The sequence below is a fragment of the Notamacropus eugenii genome, chromosome 3, assembly GCF_028372415.1.
Source record: "Notamacropus eugenii isolate mMacEug1 chromosome 3, mMacEug1.pri_v2, whole genome shotgun sequence".
Classification (NCBI taxonomy): Eukaryota; Metazoa; Chordata; class Mammalia; order Diprotodontia; family Macropodidae; genus Notamacropus; species Notamacropus eugenii.
In genome coordinates, this window is record NC_092874.1 from 388,315,915 (window position 1) to 388,333,644 (window position 17,730).

The following is a 17,730-nucleotide window of genomic DNA, read 5'->3' on the forward strand; positions in this document are numbered from 1 at the left end:
GTGTGTTGGAGACGTGGAGTTTTTCTGTGTGTAGTTTTTAGAATTTGAATAAATAAATATTTTCATGAAAATAATGGAATAAGAATTAACCTTCCACAATACTTTTAAAAAATTGAATAATTTATTAGAAACCTTAACATTAAGCAACAATCCAAGGTGTCCTAAAAGTTTTAGTGCAATTTTAAGCCATTAAAGCCTAAATTAATTTAAATGTAAAAAAAAATTAAGCAAGTTTCTTTGTTTGTATTTGCTTGTCGTTTAGTTGTTTTCAGCTGTGTCCAACTCTTTGTGACCCCATTTGGGGTTTTCTTGACAAAAATACTGGAGTGATTTGTCATTTCCTTCTCCAGTTCATTTTCCAGATGAGGAAATTGAGGCCTTTGCCTCAGTTAAGTGACTTGTCCAGGGTCACATAGCCAATACGTGTCAGAGGCCGGATTTGAACTCAGGAAGATGAGTAGTCTTCCTGATTCCAGTTCTCCACTGGGCCACTTAGCTGCCTTTGTTTGTACGGGGTGTCCCAAAAATCTTAGTGCAGTTTAATAGCTTGAATAGTTTTAATAGCTTACAGCTATTAAGAGTTTTAGGATACGCTGTATAATCCAAGATACTTGCTTAATAACTGCTTACATTTAAATTAATTTAGGTGCATCACGTATCATAAGCCTTTTCTATTTCCTCCTCCATCAAAATTCTTTGTCCATTCATTCTCATTCATTTTTCACGGGAGCATAGATTTAGAGCTGCTGTAGACCTCCGAGGCTATCTCTGGTCCAACTCCCTCATTTTACTGATTGAGAAATGAAGGCCAGGGGAGGTAAAGTGATTTTTCCCTCCATCAAATAGGTAGTAAACAGAGACTGTGAACCCAGGTCCTTGGACGTCAAAGCGAGCCCCTTTTCCTCTGTACTTTTTATTTTCCAGTCATAGTTATTATAAACTCCATTCTTTTTTCATTTTGTATTATTTCATTGATGTCTTTCCTCAATTCTCTGATTTCTCATCTTAATTGTATTACAATATTCCATTATATTAATATACCACAATTTATTAGACCTTTCCCCTCTTTCTAGCCATTTAGATTGTTTCTAATTTTGTTTTCTTTTGGTTTTTTGAAATTATATATAATGAAATTATATATATATGAAAATATTTGAGCAGATAATTTTTTAAAAAAAAGTAATGCCATTTTGTAGATCTAACTCTCCACCTGTATTTTCTATGCTTTTAAAATTCATTCATTCATGTCTTTGAATCCTTACATGTGTGCGTGTTTCAACGTGTATATGTTTGCATGTGTATATATGTACTTTGTGTTCCTTTACGTGTGCATGGTTTCAATGCCTAAATTCTTATGTGCTGTGTGTTTGTATGTGTTCTTATGTGTGTACATGCATACTTCTGTGTGTGGTGTGTTTTTTATTTGAAATCTTCCTTAATGAAGCCATGCAGAGAAGTGTGGCAGGCTTCTGGCTGGGATGGACATTTCTGCTTCGCATCTTTCCTCATGTCCTTTCTCCTGATTAGTTTTCTTTTTAGGGATCTCACGGACTTCTTTAGGCTGGGCTTTCAGGCCTAGCTTTGATGACTGGAGAAAAAACTCAATATAGGATAATCCTAAATTAAGGCACTAAATAACTAAATGACTAAGGCACTAATGACCCTAAATTAAGGGAGATACATTTAGAGGAGACCAGTTGACCTTCCAGTTGAAGATGATGAGTCTTTGTATTTGGGGTGGTAGAGACTGACTTTTGGGAGCTGTCACAGATTTTATGACAGTCTTTCTTCTATAGGCAGCTAGGTAATATAATGAATAGAGCACTGGGTTTGCAGTAAGGAAGACTCATCTTCTTGAGTTCAAATCTGGCCTCAGACACTTACTAGCTGTGTGACCCTGGGCAAGTCACTTCACCCTGCTTGCCTCAGTTTTCTTATCTGTAAAATGATCTGGAGAAGGAAATGGCAAACTGCTCCAGTATCTTTGCCAGAAAACCCCAAAATGGGGTCATGGAGAGTCAGATACAACTGAAGTGACTGCAAAAAGAGGTTGACGTTGGGGAGCTGCCATGGATTTTATGGCAGTCTTCTTTCTTTTAGCTCTGCTTCTCAAACATGAGAACATTGTTTGTTCCCTGAGAGACAGCATGTTATAGTGGAGAGAGTGCTTACCTTGGAGTAAACTGCCCAGATCTGAGTGACAGCTTCAGCACAGTTGTGTGATCAGGCAAGTCATTTCATGTTAGAGGTAATGTGTCATTGGGGATAGACTGTTGGAACTTGAGTCCCAACCCCTACCTCCCAGAGTTGTTGTGAGGATCAAAGGAGATAATAATGATAAAACCCAGTGCCTGGTACAAAGTAAGTGCTATATAATGTTAACTATTATTATAATTATTATTGGAATCAGGAAGACCTGGTGTCAAATCTCAGTTCTGCCACTTCCCAGCTTTGTGACCTTGAGCAAGTCTATGAATCTCATTTTCCTCATCTGAAAAATGAAGGAGTTCATTCCAACTCTGTCTTGGAGTCTTAATATCTTTTTCTGTAAAATAGGAATAATAAGAGTTGTTGTGAAAGTAATTTTAAATTTAAAAAACTAAAATCAAAAGTAAATTTATTAAATTAAATTAAAAAAATTAAAAGTAATTTAGCGATCTAAGCTGCTATTATTTTGTTTATTTATTTATTTGTCCATTCATTCACTTATTTATCTATTCAATTATTCATTTGTTCATTTATTGAATTATTTGCCCGTTTATTTATTTTCTTATTTCATTTATCCACTCATTCATTTATTTTACCATGGCTTCCTCCTCACCAGCCTCTATCCTTCCCAGCTTTGAACACTGGTTTAATTGCTTTGGCCCCCCCCCCCACCTTAATCTTCCTGAGTGTTTATATTCCTAGAGTCATTAGATCATTGATCTAGAGCTGGGAGGGACCTTGGAGACCATCTGAGGGCAACTTCTTTATTTTGCAGACTACGAAAATGAGGACTAGGGAGATTAAGGGACTTGACTGGGGTCATACAGGTTGTCAGAGTGAGAACCAAGATCCAAATTCCGTTCTCCTGACTGATTTTTACAACAAAGTTCTCCTGATGTCTGCTGTAAGCAGACTTACCTTGGGGGTAGGGAGACTAGGTGAGAGTATGGATGGTTAAATGCAAATCCACCCCCACTACTGAAAAAGATTCTATCCAGTTCAGCAAACCCTAAATCTTGGGGTTCAGAGTTCTTTCCAACTCCACTCCTAGGAGTCCGTGATTTAGGTTTGGGGGGAACTGATAATTACAGCTAAGAGAATCAGATAAAAAAAAAAATCTGTGTAGTTGAGGAATGAAGGATGATGTACATTTGATGCTGTGGATTAAGATTTGCTTTGGAAATCGGGGTTGAGGATGATATGACCCTAAACAGAACAAAAATCCACCTGGCCCTCATCACTCCCTGTGTCTTCTTTCCCCATATAGCTTCAAGTGCTTTACCAACAGGCCGGAAGAAACTCTTGATACCCTCGGACCTGGATGTTTCTGACAGCTGGATGAAGCCTGATCAGAAGTTGGAACAGTCTATCCCTCCAGAGAAACCCACTCGGCAACACAAGCCAGGTCAACTTGAGGCTTTCCCTGCCTGTACTGGGGATCCGAGCTCCTTCAGGCGGATACCACCCTTCCTCCCTCCATTCCCCTTTCCCAATCTTCCTAATGCTTTTCCTTCCTTCTCCCCCTTACCCCTTTGGTTTTTCCCTAGGAGAAATAACCCAAAGAGTAAGGGAAAATTTCATGAGTCATTTAATGTTTGTAGGCATGGAAACCTTACGACATTCCCCTGAGGGTATTTTTGTGGTCCTGTTTGCTCACCCTATACAAAAGCTCAGACTCTATATAAGGAACATTAGAGATTGCAGTCAGGGCCTGAGGGATTGGTTGAGTAAATAAGTGATTAAGGGAAGGGGGGGAGGGGAATGAATGTGATCCAGTCTACCAGGTGGGGCTATTTGAACCCTGTGAGTTTTGGATGGTTTTCACTGGGAGTTGAAGGGAGCCAGAGAAGTCAGGAGATATAGATAAGGAGGGAGAGAATTCCAGGCATGGGGTACAGTCATGGAAAGTAAGGAGAGGGAGTGATAGAAGCCAAGTATCACTTTATTGAAGGTTTTGGTGGGTTTTGTTTCCTTTATAGAAAGGCCCTGCAATCCACCAAGCTTCTCCATCTCACTGAACAAGGAGGTCAAATCTCCAGTCAAGGTGTGTTTGAAAAGAGAAATAGTTAGCAAGGGAATTGGGAGGTTGGGGGAAGGGATGGCCAGGAGAGAGAAGGATCATGAAGGGCAAATGGAAGGAACCATCACTGTAGGGAAAGAACTGGGCTTGGGAATTAAGGGAGGGCACATAGTTGGTACTTATAAAGCTGTGATAAATTAAATTATCTGGGGGTGGGGGAGGGGACGGTCATAGGATCACAGAGTTAGAACTGGAAAGCACTTTATAGACTGTGAAGTCCAATCTAAACTGAGGCTTCCTCTGGCTCATTCAGTGAGCAAGTGTCAGAGGCAGGATCTGAACCAAGATCTTCCTGTTTCCAAGTCTAATTATGCCATGCCATCTCTCCCTGTAATTGCCTTTCTCCTCTCTGTTTTTGCCCCTTAGCTCCACCCTGACTATGTGTCAGAGGAAGAGATCCAGAAGAGGATTCAGGACATTGAGAGAGAGCTGGACTTTTTAGAACTGAAAGGCATAGACCTAGAGAAAAAGCTTCGGGAAGCTGAGGGAGGTAAGTTAGCAGAAGGGCTCTAGGCTCCAGTGGGAAGAGAGTCGGGTCAGGGATGGGCTGTTGCTAGGTATGTTTCCTTGGATGGAGCTACCTGCTTACCACTCCTACCAGCTGAGAAGTGGACAGACCCAGTTACTCTTCCTATGAAGAGTAGCGAGAAGGGAGGCTCAGTTTTTCAATATTAGGCTGACCACAGGCCTGGCATTTTGACCCATACCTTCTCTGAATTACCTTGTTGTAACTTGTGACCCGGGAGTCAGGTTCTAATCTCTCATTTAACTCTATCTGGGATTACTCTTTATGGTTTGGGGGCCAATGTTTGCTATTCTAGGTACCCTTGCTTAGTCTCCCTCTCCCCAACCTTGCCTTGGACCTTGAAACATATCCTCTGCTTCAGTTTCTGGCAATTTGCATCTCAGGTTCCATCTGCTGGTGCTCAATTCTCATTCTTTCCCTTGAGGGAAAGAAACATTTGGGCATGGGGAGGGGCTTCTGCTTCTCAGAAACTTTAAAGCATCACTAGACAAGATGGGTTAGAAGAAGCCGCTTTGACAGAGAGGTCTAAGCTGCATTACCTGTACACTACACCAAGGCAGGAACCCTAAGCCCCAGGGGTTTAGGCATCTGGTTTTAGATAGGTGTGCAGAATAACAGTTTTCAATTGAGATTCACCTTATTTGAGGCAGTGGTAGACAGGGAACAGTGCCTTGCCTGCACCCAGTTCCCAGTGGGGTCCTGCCTGGTCACCTCTGTTATTCAAGGTACCCCAGACTCTGTCGGTCTAAGACTACCTATGCTCCCTCTTTGTTGTCTAGATGAATCTGAAGATGCCCTCATGGTAGAATGGTTCAAACTTATTCATGAGAAACAGCTGCTATTGAGACAGGAGTCAGAGCTGATGTACAAGTGAGTGTGACTTGCATCCTTAGTCCCCTACTCCCCACCTCCACCCCATGGCTGATGTGAGCTGGAGGGGGGACACATAACCCTTTGCTTGCTCCTCCATGCCCTTGGGGTTAGAGATTGAGCAGGGGACCTCCCCTGCCCCAGACTCCCCTTCTGAAAGAGAGGGGCTGTTGTTGGGGAAGACATTTTTTAACAGTGAGAGAACAGCATCCCCTGTTGTCCTTAACTCGGAGTTGGGTGGGAAAGGTAAGGCCCAGGTCACTCTGAGCTCAGTTATGGAACCTGCTTCTTTGTGGGATTTTCCTAGGGCCAAGGAGCAGCGTCTGGAGGAGATGCAGCTGGATATTGCTGGTGAACTTCGCCGCTTGTTGGACAAACCAGGTAAGTAGGTGACCAGGCTTTTTAGCCTCCCCTCACCCCATGTAGAGAAAGAGAGAAAGATACCTGCTCCTGGGGTGAAATCCTGGAATCATTGCTGGAAGGATCCTCTTAGAATCATAGAGGTGGGAAATAATGCACATGCCGTCAGATCAGTTGACGTGCTGGTTGGTTTTACCGAACTGTCTTTTTTTTTTTTTTTTTGGTTACAAGGTATGGTTATCTCAGTAGGTAAGGGAGATATCTAGAAGTGAAGGTGATTAAAAAATGAGACTGCAATGCATTAAAAAACAATTTAAAAAAGACAATATCAAATTCATAGAATCAGAGAATATACAGTTGGAAGGGAATTGAAAATCACAACATCTTAGATGCAAGGGTAGGGAACCTGCAGCCTGGAGGCTAACTGTGACCTTCTAGGTCCTCAAGTGTGGTCTCTTGATTGAATCCAAACATGTAGCCTCGAGGCTGCAGGTTCTCCACTCCGTGAGAGTTATAAGGGACCCCAAAGATCATCTAATTATCCCTAACCAACTGAATAAGAGACCAATTTCCAGTGTCCAGTGAGAAGTAGTTCACGGTGAGGTGGCTGATGGGAAGGGGATGGGAACAAAAAAGGGAAGACTTGGACAATCCCAGACTTGGACAATCCACTTTATTATTATTCCAGTTGAGGAAACTGAGGTAGATGGGTTAAGTGACTTGTCCTGGCTCTCATGGCTAGTAAGAGTCTGTGGCTGAATTTGAACGCAGGTCTTCCTGAATGTTAGAAGTGTTGTTTGAAATGGTCAGTGGTCTTTCCACTACTTCATGCCAACCCCTTTTATCTACATTATTTCATCTGATCCTTAAAATCTCTGTGAAGGAAATACTATGTTCAATATTCCCATTATTCCAGGGTCTGCCAGAAGATCTTCAGTAAGGGAGAACCCAGTAGCTCTAGGGATGGCACATTCCAATTAGGATCACTTTAATTTTAGAAAGTTCTTTCTTCTATCAGGCCTAAGTCTGTATCCAAAACCCTGTTATTTTATAGATGAGGAAGCTGAGCCTAGACAGACAGCCCATTGACTTATCCTGAGCTCTTTCCTTTACACCATTCTGAGGTCTCTGCTACTTAGCTGAAAGCATTTAAAATACCCTCAGCTCATGATTCAAGAGGTCTTAATCTTGCCAACAATAGAGGTTGAATTAGATGGCCTTTGGGGTCCCTTACAACTCTCAAGATTATAGGATTCCCTGGCTTTGGAAGGCAGTCTGGTCATGGACTCCCAGTTACCTGGCATCCATGCTACCATCAGAAGAAGAGATGCTGCCACCTGCAGGAGAAGTAGGGACTAACCACTTGATAAGTAACAGCTTGCTCATCTTGGGAAACCCAGGGTAAGGCAGGGCAGGCTGGACCAGTGCTGTTCTTAAACCTACAGAGTCATTGAAGACGCTAAAGGAGAAGAAAAGGGAGCAGGAGCTTCTGGAGCAGTATGTGAACACGGTGAATGATCGCAGTGATATTGTGGACTGTCTGGATGAGGATCGGATCAGGTTAGGATGTGGCCGGTGAGGTGGCTTGTGGGAGGGGGATGGGAACGAAAAAGGGGAGACTTGGACAATCTTCTTTATAGTGGAGGAAACTGAGGTAGATGGGTTAAGTGACTTGTCTTGGCTCCCCTGGCTTGTAAGAGTCTGTGGCTGGATTTGAATGCAGGTCTTCCTGAGTGTCAGAAGTGTTGCTTGAAGTTGTCAGTGGTCTTTCCACTACTTCATGCCAACCCCTTTTATCTACATTATTTCATCTGTTCCTAAAATCTCTGTGAAGCAAATACTAAATTCAATATTCCCGTTATACAGATGAAGAAACTGGGGTGGAGAGGTTAATTGACTTAGCCATGGTAACAAAGCTAGGTGTAAGAAGTGACACCACTGATGTTTAAACCTTGTCTTCCTCAGAACACATTAGGACATGCAGGTGAATAAGCAATCTTTAAAGCTTGCCAGTATCAACATATATCAATACACACATATACACATATATGTATACACACATATGTATGTATTCATATATATAGTTATAGATATCTAGACCACATTATACAAATGGACAGTGCTAGATTGAACTGAAGAGTAATAGGGAGCCTTTGCATGCTTTTGAGCAGATGACTGACATCAAGGAAGCCAGAGAAGATGAACTGATGGCAAGGTGCAAGATGGATTAAAAGTAACAAGCCAGTCTAAAGGCTATTATTGCAAGACTAATTCAGGTGCAGGGAAGTGAGGGCTAGGAGCCAATCGCAAATAATGGGGGAGAAAGGATGCAGCTGACAGATGCTGAAAAAGAAGAAAAGGATAGGACTCTGTGACTGATCAGTTGTGGAGGAGCCACATTGATAGATTTCCAGGCTTCTAGCCTTGGTAACTGGGAGGATGACAGAACCAGACCCATAGACAGGCCACGGGAAAGGGATTGAGAAAAACTACTTGTTTGAAGGAGCCAGGCCTGTCTGGGGTGGGGGACAGGGTAGTGTGTGGACAGGGAATCATTCTTCTGGGTAGATTATCTTGTTTTCTCAGCCTCTTCCCAAGGTTTCCCCTCCTCCTACCACCTCGCCCTCCCTCCCCTCCCACTCCCCACCATGAAGAAGGGCTCTCCATGTCTCTTTGTAAAATAGGAAGCCCTGTTTTTGCTGGATTCTACTTCCTTGTCTCCTGGGAAAGGGGAGGGGAGAATCTGGGGTGAGAGGTTAATTTGGTGAGATTTTTTTCTTCTGGTTTTAATATTTCTCCATAGACTCCTTTAAAAACATAGTCAGCTAATACATCAGCCGATTTGCACTAACTGTGAGGAAAATGCACCACTTGGCCCCCGACCTCTGTTAGAATGGCCAAGGGGGTCATTTGTGAGTTTCTAGTTTCTTCTGCCAGTAAATGCATTGTTGGAAGGGTTTTTATGTGTGTATGTCTGTGTTTCCTGTTTGTTTTGGTTTAATTTCCTTTTATCTTTTTAAAACTGACAAGTATAGTTAACCAATTCTAATCATCCAGCCCAGGGCTTCTCCTAGTAGTTGTAGATGCCAAGGCTAGAGCTGGCATCAGATGTCCAGTGGGCTTGGCAGGGGCATATGACTAGTCACCTCCTTGGTTATAGTGGAGTCTTATACAGGGCTTCTGTGTGTCAGAGCTATGTCCAGACGTGGGGATATTGTAGGAACCTGTCTATTGACCTTTACCTGCCCTTGTAAACTCATTTCTTTCTCTTTTCAGGGAGCAGGAAGAGGACCAAGTGATCCAGGACATGATCCAGAAACTAGGTAAACTATATATGCTTAAGACCATCCTACCCTTATGAAGGAAGACAGTCATCAAGGCCTGAGGGCAGAGTCCTCTTGGAAAAAGATTGAGGTTATTGGGGAGGTAGTGAATCAGAGGCCATTTTAAAGTCCACTAAGAATGTCACTTCAAATTAGGGGGTGGGAAAAAATGAAGTCTGAAGCAGTCATCAGGATGGGTAAGTTAGTCAAGATGAACCATGGGAGTATTGATGAAATTCAAATGTCTTATGCCACTTCCTTGTCCAAGATGATGGTCTTTTATCAGTCATTCAGTCAACAAGAATTTATTAAGTACTTATTTTGTGTTAAATGCTAGAAATACAAAGAAAAAGTAAAAATAGCCCCTGCCTTCAAGGAACTTAGATTCTAATGAGGAAAACTACATATATAAATCACCATATGAGACCAAGACTGAGTAGATGGAAAGAACCCTTAGAAGGGATGTCATTAGCAGCTGGGGAGGAGGTATTAAGAATGATCTGGAGGAGGCCATACTTGGGCTAAGTCTTAAAGGAAATCAAGGATTCTAAGAGTCTGAAGTTGGGAGAGAACATTCTAGAAATGGGGAACAGCCAATGCAAAGATCTGGAATAAAGGGGATGGAATGTCATATCTGAGAAACATCAAGAAAACCAGTATGGCTGTATGGCAGATAGTGCAGAGGGGAGTAAAATAGAAGATTGGAAAGGTAGGAAATGACCAGGTTGTAAAGAATGTTAAATATGAAACGAAGTACTTTATAATTGATTCTGTAGGTAACAGATTGCTGGGAGAGCTTATTGAGCAGGGCGGGTAACATGGTCAGCCCTACACTTTAGGACAATTACTCTGGCTGCTGAGTGGAGGAGAGATTGGAACAGAGACTTGAGGCACAGAGACCCAATTAGAAGGAATATTGCAATAGTCTAGGCAAGAGTCGATGAGAAGCTGACTCAGGGTGGTGTCTATAGAGTGGTAAGAAGGACATGTATGTGAGAGATATTGAGAAGAAAGAAAATGGTGGCTGATTGGATTTGTGGGGTGAATAAGAGAGAGGAGTTGAAGATGGTATCATCAAGGTTGAGAATCAGGGTGACTGATGACATGGTGGTCCTCTTGACAGTAATAAGGAAGTACATAAGGGGGGCAGGTTTTGAAGGAAAGATGATAAGTTCTGTTTTGTATATGTTGATTTTGAGATGTCTATGGGACAATCAATTTGAAATGACCAATGGACAGTTGGTGATGTGGGACTTGAGGTCAGGATGGAAACTAGGGGTGGATAAATAGATCTAGGAAATATCTTCATGGAAATGATAATTGAACTCATAGAAGCTGATGAGATCAGCAAGTAAGAGAGCCTAAAGAGAAAAGAGAGGAAGGCCCAGGATGGAATATTGAGGGACTCTCATGGTTAGAAGGCACGACACAGATGAAGACCCAGCTAAACAGCGAGACAGGAGAAAACAACCAACAAAGAGAGTTATCATCTATAACACAGAGAGGAGAAAGTATTCATGAATACAGGGAGATAACAGTGTTGAATACAGAAGAAGGGTTAAGCTAGAGAGGAGGCTATTAGATCTGGCAATTAAGAGATCATTCTTAACTTTGGAGAAATCAGTTTCACTTGAATGATGAGGTTGGAAGTTAGCTATCAGAGGGTTTAGAAGAGAACATGGAAGCCCTTAGGGTAGATACTTTTTCTAAGAGAATTTTCAGGAAGAGATGTGTGTGTGTGTGTGTGTGTATGTGTGTGTGTGTGTGTTTGTGTTTGTATTCATCCTTGGTTGCTGAAGAAGACCATGCCATCAGAGGAATAATGACATGACTTGCACTTGACTTTGTTTTGAGTGAGGGAGGGGTACAGGAAGAGATACAGGATGATAGTTGATGGTCATGGTAGACTCTAGTGAGGGTGTTTTAAGGATGGAAGCTGCCTTTAAGGAAGGCAGCAGACAAGGAGACAGAAGATACAGTGAGAGAGGGAGAGAGGGAAGAAGGGAGCAAAGGAGGGAGAGGGAAAGGGGGGGGGTAGGGGGTGGGTGGGTATTGATGAGAACAACCTGTTAGAGAAAATAGCAAGGAAGGAGATCAAGGGCACTAGGGTGTTGGTTGTGCCTTCCCCTTGATCTGCCGTCTTGGTTCAGCTATAGGTCACCATTTTTTGTCTTCCCTGGTTTACTTAATGGATCATTTGCTTAGATTAGGGCTGGTGAAGGCTCAGAAGCAGAAGCTAACCAGCCAACATCTGCATCCAAATTGACTTTAGCCTTGCTGATACAGCCCTCTAACCACTAAGAAAACCAAATCAGCTAATCAGCAAATCAATCAACCGATCAATCAACAAGTACTTATTAAACACCCACTACATATTCTTTTTTCTTTTCTGTGGCCTCAGATCGAATTCAGCATCTTAGTAATTGTAACAAAATAATTTAGAGTTCCATCAGTAAAGATCTTATTATGAAGAGATTATAGAGGCTATCTTTTCTCTTTGTACATTCCTAGTCTGAATTAGGATAGCTTTCAAAGAGTTACTTCTCTATTTATCGTTTCCAGATCTATTACAGTATTGAATTCACAGACTCTTTGTGGGTCACAAAGACCTCCTAATTGCATTAGAAAAATAGGTAGGTAGAACGTTGGATAAGGCTCTAGGCCTGGAGTCAGGAAGGCTCATCTTCCTAAGTTCAAATCTAACCTCAGACACTTACTAGTTGTGCGACCCTAGGCAAGTCACTTCACCATATTTGCCTCAGTTTCCTCATCTGTAAAATGAGCTGGAGAAGGAAATGGTAAATTATTAAATTTGGAGTAAATGGAGTAAATGGAGTAATACTCCATTATTTCTGCCAAGAAAACCCTAGACGGGGTCAGGAAAAGTCAGATATGACTGAAAAACAATTAAACAACTGAACGTGACATCACTGTGCCAGGTACTGGGGATATAAGTACAGAGAATGGAACGATCTCTACCCTCCAGTAGCTTACATTTTAATGGAGGAGACAATAAATATGTATAAAAATATGCAGAACACAAATGAATAAATACAAACATATCTAAGGTAGTTTGGGAGGGAGGGTACTCTCGGTTGAGGGGGACCAGGAGAGGCTCCATGCAGAAGATGATGCCAGAGTTGTTTTCGATATTTTGAGTTTAACATGCCATACTTCACAGCATCATCACTGAAGATTCTGTGCCAAATTCTTTTTTTTGCAAAAAAAGTGGGGTGCAACCATTATGTGAAGCTTTTAAAAACTGTGCCGCTATTACTTAAAATTAATTTATTACTAAGCTGTCTTTGGTGCAAGATTAGGATGCGTGGAATACTTGTGAATATACATTAAAATTGAATACTGACAATGTGTTTGCACTGAGAATTCTAGGTTCACAGCTTGCAATGCACGAGAGATAAATGTGTATGCATATGCCACTGGGGAATACATTGGTGCTCTGTTTACCTTTGAAGGCAACAGAATTATTACATGAGGAAAGGTTATAAAAAATTTTTTTGGATCAAAAAAAAAAACCCAACAGGGTGTGACAATTATGTGGTGAAATATAGTGTCTCCAGGACACCCAATTTGAAATGTCCAATATGTAGTTTATAATGTGGGGTTGAAACTCAGGGAAGAGACTGGGGCTGGATTTATGGATTTGGGAGTCATCTGCATAGACATGACAGTTAAACCCATGGATGCTGATGTGGTTACCAATAAAGACTATAGAGGGAGAAGAGAAGAGGATCTAGGATAGAAATTTGGGGGGCACCAAAGGTTGGGGAGAGTGAAATGGATGAAGGGCCATCAGAGGAAACTGAAAAAGAAGACATGATCAGAAACATAGGAATAGAACCAGGAGATAGCAAGCAGTGTCATATAAACCTTGAGAGGAGAGAGTATGAAAGAGGAAAAGGTAGAGAGTCATATCAAATGTGTGAGCGTTCACTGTGGCCTCAAGGTCCTGTTAGGCTCTGTGGGGAAATACAGACAAAGACAGACAAATGAAAGTTAAAATCCCAACCCTGAAGTTGATTATAGTCCACTTATGGGTGTAAAACTAGTCTAACATGAAAAGAAAACCAATCACATTAGCCAGGATATAAAAAAACCTGAATGTATGGATTTGGTAGCTATTATAGAGAGAGATAAAGAATTGGGATAATCAGGGGAAAAGACCTTATGGAAGATTAAAAAAAAAACCTGAGCTTTAAGGATTTGGATAATTTAAAATTAATAATTAATAGCCCTTATTAGCTTTGTGACCCTGGGCAAGTCACTTAACTCTGACTGCTTCCTAGGAAAATATTTATATAGAGCTTGCTATGTGCCAGACACTGCACTCTTGTCTTCTTTCATCCTCACAACAATTTTGAGAACTGGTGCTATTATCCCCATTTTATAGATGAGGAAAGAGTTGGAGAAAATGGTATAAGCAGAGGTTTAGAGGCTGGAAAACTTAAGGCAAGGAATACTAGATTTGAGGACAGAGGACTTAGGTTTACATCCTACTTCCACTATCTGTATGACTCTGATGTCCCCGGTTTAGACCTCAATTCTCCTTCTTCATCTATAAAATGAGTACATTGGACTCATATCCTGTTAAATGGGCATATGTTTAGTTTCCTACTTTGTGCCTTTCTGCTCTGGGTAGGTGAGGGTCTGCCTGGCCAACGACTCAACTACGTTTTCCCTCTTTCCCTTCTAGACCTCCAAAAGGAGGGTGCAGAAAAGAAGAAGTCCAAGTCTCGTTTATCCAAGATTTGGAAGCAAAAGAATAAGAGTAAAACATCAGAGTGATGGCTCTGGCTCTCCAAGGACCCAGCCAAAGCAGATGGGGTGATTCGGCGCCTCCATCACCCAACTCTGTCTATCCCCAGCCTCACCCACCCCCTAGGATGGAAAAGACAAGAGGCAGTGTGGAATCCAGACTTGTCAGAGGGTGACAAGCTCTTCACCTCCCACAATGGGATGGAAGTGACTGAGGGACAGATAGTCCTGACTTCTTAGGAGGGGAGGCCCTGTGACCAGTTCACTCTGGGGAGGCAGAGGCCTCCTGGCCTTTCAGTAGAAGCAGAGACTCCAAGGCAAGAGAAGGGCAGACCCTCTTGCCTGTAAGTGAGGTCTCATATGGCATCATCGTAATAAAAATCAACTGATCCAAATCCAGCTTCCTCTTTTTTCTCTGTCTCCATCCTTTCCTGCCCTTTCTTGCCCTGCCGCTCCCATGACTTCTAGGCAATTGCTAATTCAGGATGAAACTTATGAATCAGAAGATTTGGGTTCTAATACCTTAATGCTATTAAAATCTGTCTGCTCCTAAGTTTTTATGGGACCTAGTCAGGGAAGGCATTTCTGGGGAGGTCTGGAGAGCCTATAGTTCAGAGGGTTTGATTTCTTTTGGTGGCCTGGATAGAGTAGGGGGAGACAGAGAGGTGGGATATTAGAGAATTGGGAGTTAGTGTAATGATCAAGTGAGGCACATTGCATAATATATGTGAAGGTGTTTCGGAAATATCAGAAAACATTTGGGAAAGCATCGTAGAAATGTGAGGTTAAAACAGAAAGCTATCAGATTCCCATGGTAGCAGTAAGTAGCACTGTTTGGAGGGAGGAGGGTTCTAGGGTCTAGTTACAGTCCCTGAGGTCTCTCCAGGAGAACAACTGTTTTTAGCCATGCTGGTATTTACCTTCACCTTGTTGCCGAGGAATGAGGCACTGAGGCAGCAGGGTTATAGAACTCACCAAGTTGTTCCTACTGTTCCATCCTCCACCCCCTGCAAGATTAGTTAATTTGTTTAAGATTTATGCCCTGTCTTCCAGGAAGACTTGGAAGCTGCTTAGAGATGAAACTCAGAACAGAAAATCCTTGGAGAAAACAGAGCAGGGTCCATCTAAAGGGAACTGAATCTCCTAGGCACCTGAAATGAGTTGATTATGGCAGCTGGGATGGAAATTCAGCTCTCAGAGTTCCTGCCAACTTGGGAGGAAAGGGGAATAACGGTTACATTCATTTCGTTTTCAGAAGGGAGAGAGCAGGCAAATGTGTCCATTGGGGTAAGCATATCCGAGGGCAAATTTGACTGGGTTCATGTCGAAGGGACAAGAGCTAACAATAAGACTCTACTGCTCTGACTTCACAAAAGATGGAGATGCTACTCACACCCCTTCCATTCCATCGCTACTCCAGGAAGACATTTCTGGGGAGGTTCAGACGTCCTATAATTCAGAGGTTTTGATTTCTTTTGGTGGTCTAGATAGAATAGGGGGAGACAGAGAGGTGGGATATTAAGAGTGCTGGATTTGGAATCAGAGAACTTGGCTTTGCTACATAACTGTCTGACCTTGAACAAGTCACTTGGCCTCAGTTTCCTCACCTGTAAAATGAAGAGTATCTGGTGGACCAGCTAGTCATCTCTAGGGTTCTAATGTCAAGGGACTGGACAAGAAACTTAAGGCTAGAAATATTTATTAAATGATAAAACAGTTCATAAACCATAATGGATCACAATTATAGAGCTGGAGGGAACCTTTGTGGCAACCTGGTGCAAATTCCTTCCCATTTTACAGATGACAAACTGAGTCCCAAAGAGATTCAGTGACAAAGGTCACCCAATAAGTAGCATTATTAGCATTGGAACCTAGTTCCTCCAACCCTAAGTCCAGCATGATTTTCACTACCACAATAGAAATTAACAGCCCTATTCCGTTTCCAGCCAGTTCTAAGGCCCAGTTTCCTGCATTTTAAGGTATGCTGTGGGCCCCACTGATATCAAAGGGCCATGTATGGGGCCTGCTGCACACTAACCCAACCCTGACCCAGCCCAAATCACACTTCATAGGGGAGGTATTCTGTAAACCAAAGGAAGGTGGGATGGAAAAATACTGGCAGCGCTCTTGTAATCTGTTCCCTGGGTCAGCTGCGTACAAAGACACAAACTCTAGGGCCAGTCAAGGCCAAACCTTCATGGTTTTAGTGATGTCCTGTACGGCCTCGATAAAGTAAACTGACCCCAAACTAGATGCCTGTCTATCTCTTTCTCTGTCCCTCAGTCTATGTGTCTCTGTTTCTGTCTCTGTCTTTTTGTGTCATTGTCTCTGTTTCTGCTTGTGTCTCTGTCTTTATGCCTCTTTCTGTCCCTGTGGTTTTTTCTGTCTGTGCTTCTCTGTCTCTGTTTCCTCACATGTAAAATGTGGATAATAGCACCTACCACCTGGAATTCTTGTGAGGATCAAAGGAGATTTTATATACATATATGTATATATGTATTATGCATAATTTATTTTAAAAGTATATATTTTAAATGAATTTGAAATATGAGAGTATAATTTTAATATTTACTAATAAATTAATAACACACATGTATACACATATATACACATATGTGTGTATAAACATATATACATATACATGTATGTAAAATCTCCTTTGATCCTCACAATAACCCTGGATGGGAGATGCTATTATCTATATACATATACATATACATATGTATGCACACAAATGTGTGTATATATATATATATATATATATAGTATATACAGTGATTTGTAAACCTTAATACACTATTAGCATTATAGTTATTGTTGCTATAAATGCTAGTTATCATTTTCGTGGTTATTTAAATTCTCTTGGCCTCAATTTCCTCATTTGTAAAGTGGACATAAGAATAACATCTCCCTCCCAGGGTTGTTGTAAGATCAAAGAATATAACATGTAAGATGATTAGCAAACCTTAAAATGCTGTGTAAATGCTACCGCTGTTGTTGCTGCTGTCCTGTCTTCCATGAAATCTGGGCAGATGTTAGGCTGGTCAGTTCACAATCCAATCCAAAACAAAGCTCTCAAAGAGCTTGTCTTGTCTGATATCCCCGGAGTGCTAATGAACAGGGTGCCAGAGTGCAACGAGCATTGGATTGGGGTTAGGAGCCCTGGATTTGACATCCAACCTTGCCAATGGTGGGGCAGCTAGGTGGTGCAGTAGATGTAGCACCAGACCTGGAATCACCCAGACTCCTCACCCTGGGTTCAAATCCGACCTTAGATACTAGCTGTGGGACCCTGGGCAAGTCACTTAACCCTGTTTGCCTTACATTTCTCATCTGTGAAATGATCTGGAGAAGGAAATGATGAACTACTCCAACATTTTTGCCAAGAAAACCCCAAATGGGGTCGAGAAGAGTAGGACACAACTGAAAAACAACTGAACAAAGTTACTGTCTCTGTGTGACAATGGGTAAGAATATTCAAGGCTCTCATTGATACCAGTGCTTTATATTTCTTACCATGATTCCTTTGTAACACAAACAACAAACAGAGTGGAGGCACGTTAGCTGTCTGACAATGCACGCCATGCCAC

At 41.9% G+C, this 17,730-nt stretch overlaps 1 protein-coding gene across 2 annotated transcripts in view; it reads left to right on the forward strand.

Annotated features, from left to right (window-relative positions):
• MICALL2 (MICAL like 2) overlaps positions 1-14,535 on the forward strand; it is a 62,128-nt gene extending 47,593 nt beyond the window's left edge. For both annotated transcript variants that reach the window (XM_072597744.1, XM_072597745.1), the window contains exons 11-18: positions 3,476-3,613; positions 4,188-4,252; positions 4,655-4,778; positions 5,594-5,684; positions 5,992-6,065; positions 7,490-7,604; positions 9,321-9,367; positions 14,079-14,535. In XM_072597744.1, the coding sequence (XP_072453845.1) occupies positions 3,476-3,613; positions 4,188-4,252; positions 4,655-4,778; positions 5,594-5,684; positions 5,992-6,065; positions 7,490-7,604; positions 9,321-9,367; positions 14,079-14,170 (746 nt within the window). In that variant the 3' untranslated portion in view covers positions 14,171-14,535. The remainder of the gene's footprint in view (positions 1-3,475; positions 3,614-4,187; positions 4,253-4,654; positions 4,779-5,593; positions 5,685-5,991; positions 6,066-7,489; positions 7,605-9,320; positions 9,368-14,078) is intronic.
• The last annotated feature ends 3,195 nt before the right edge of the window (positions 14,536-17,730 follow it).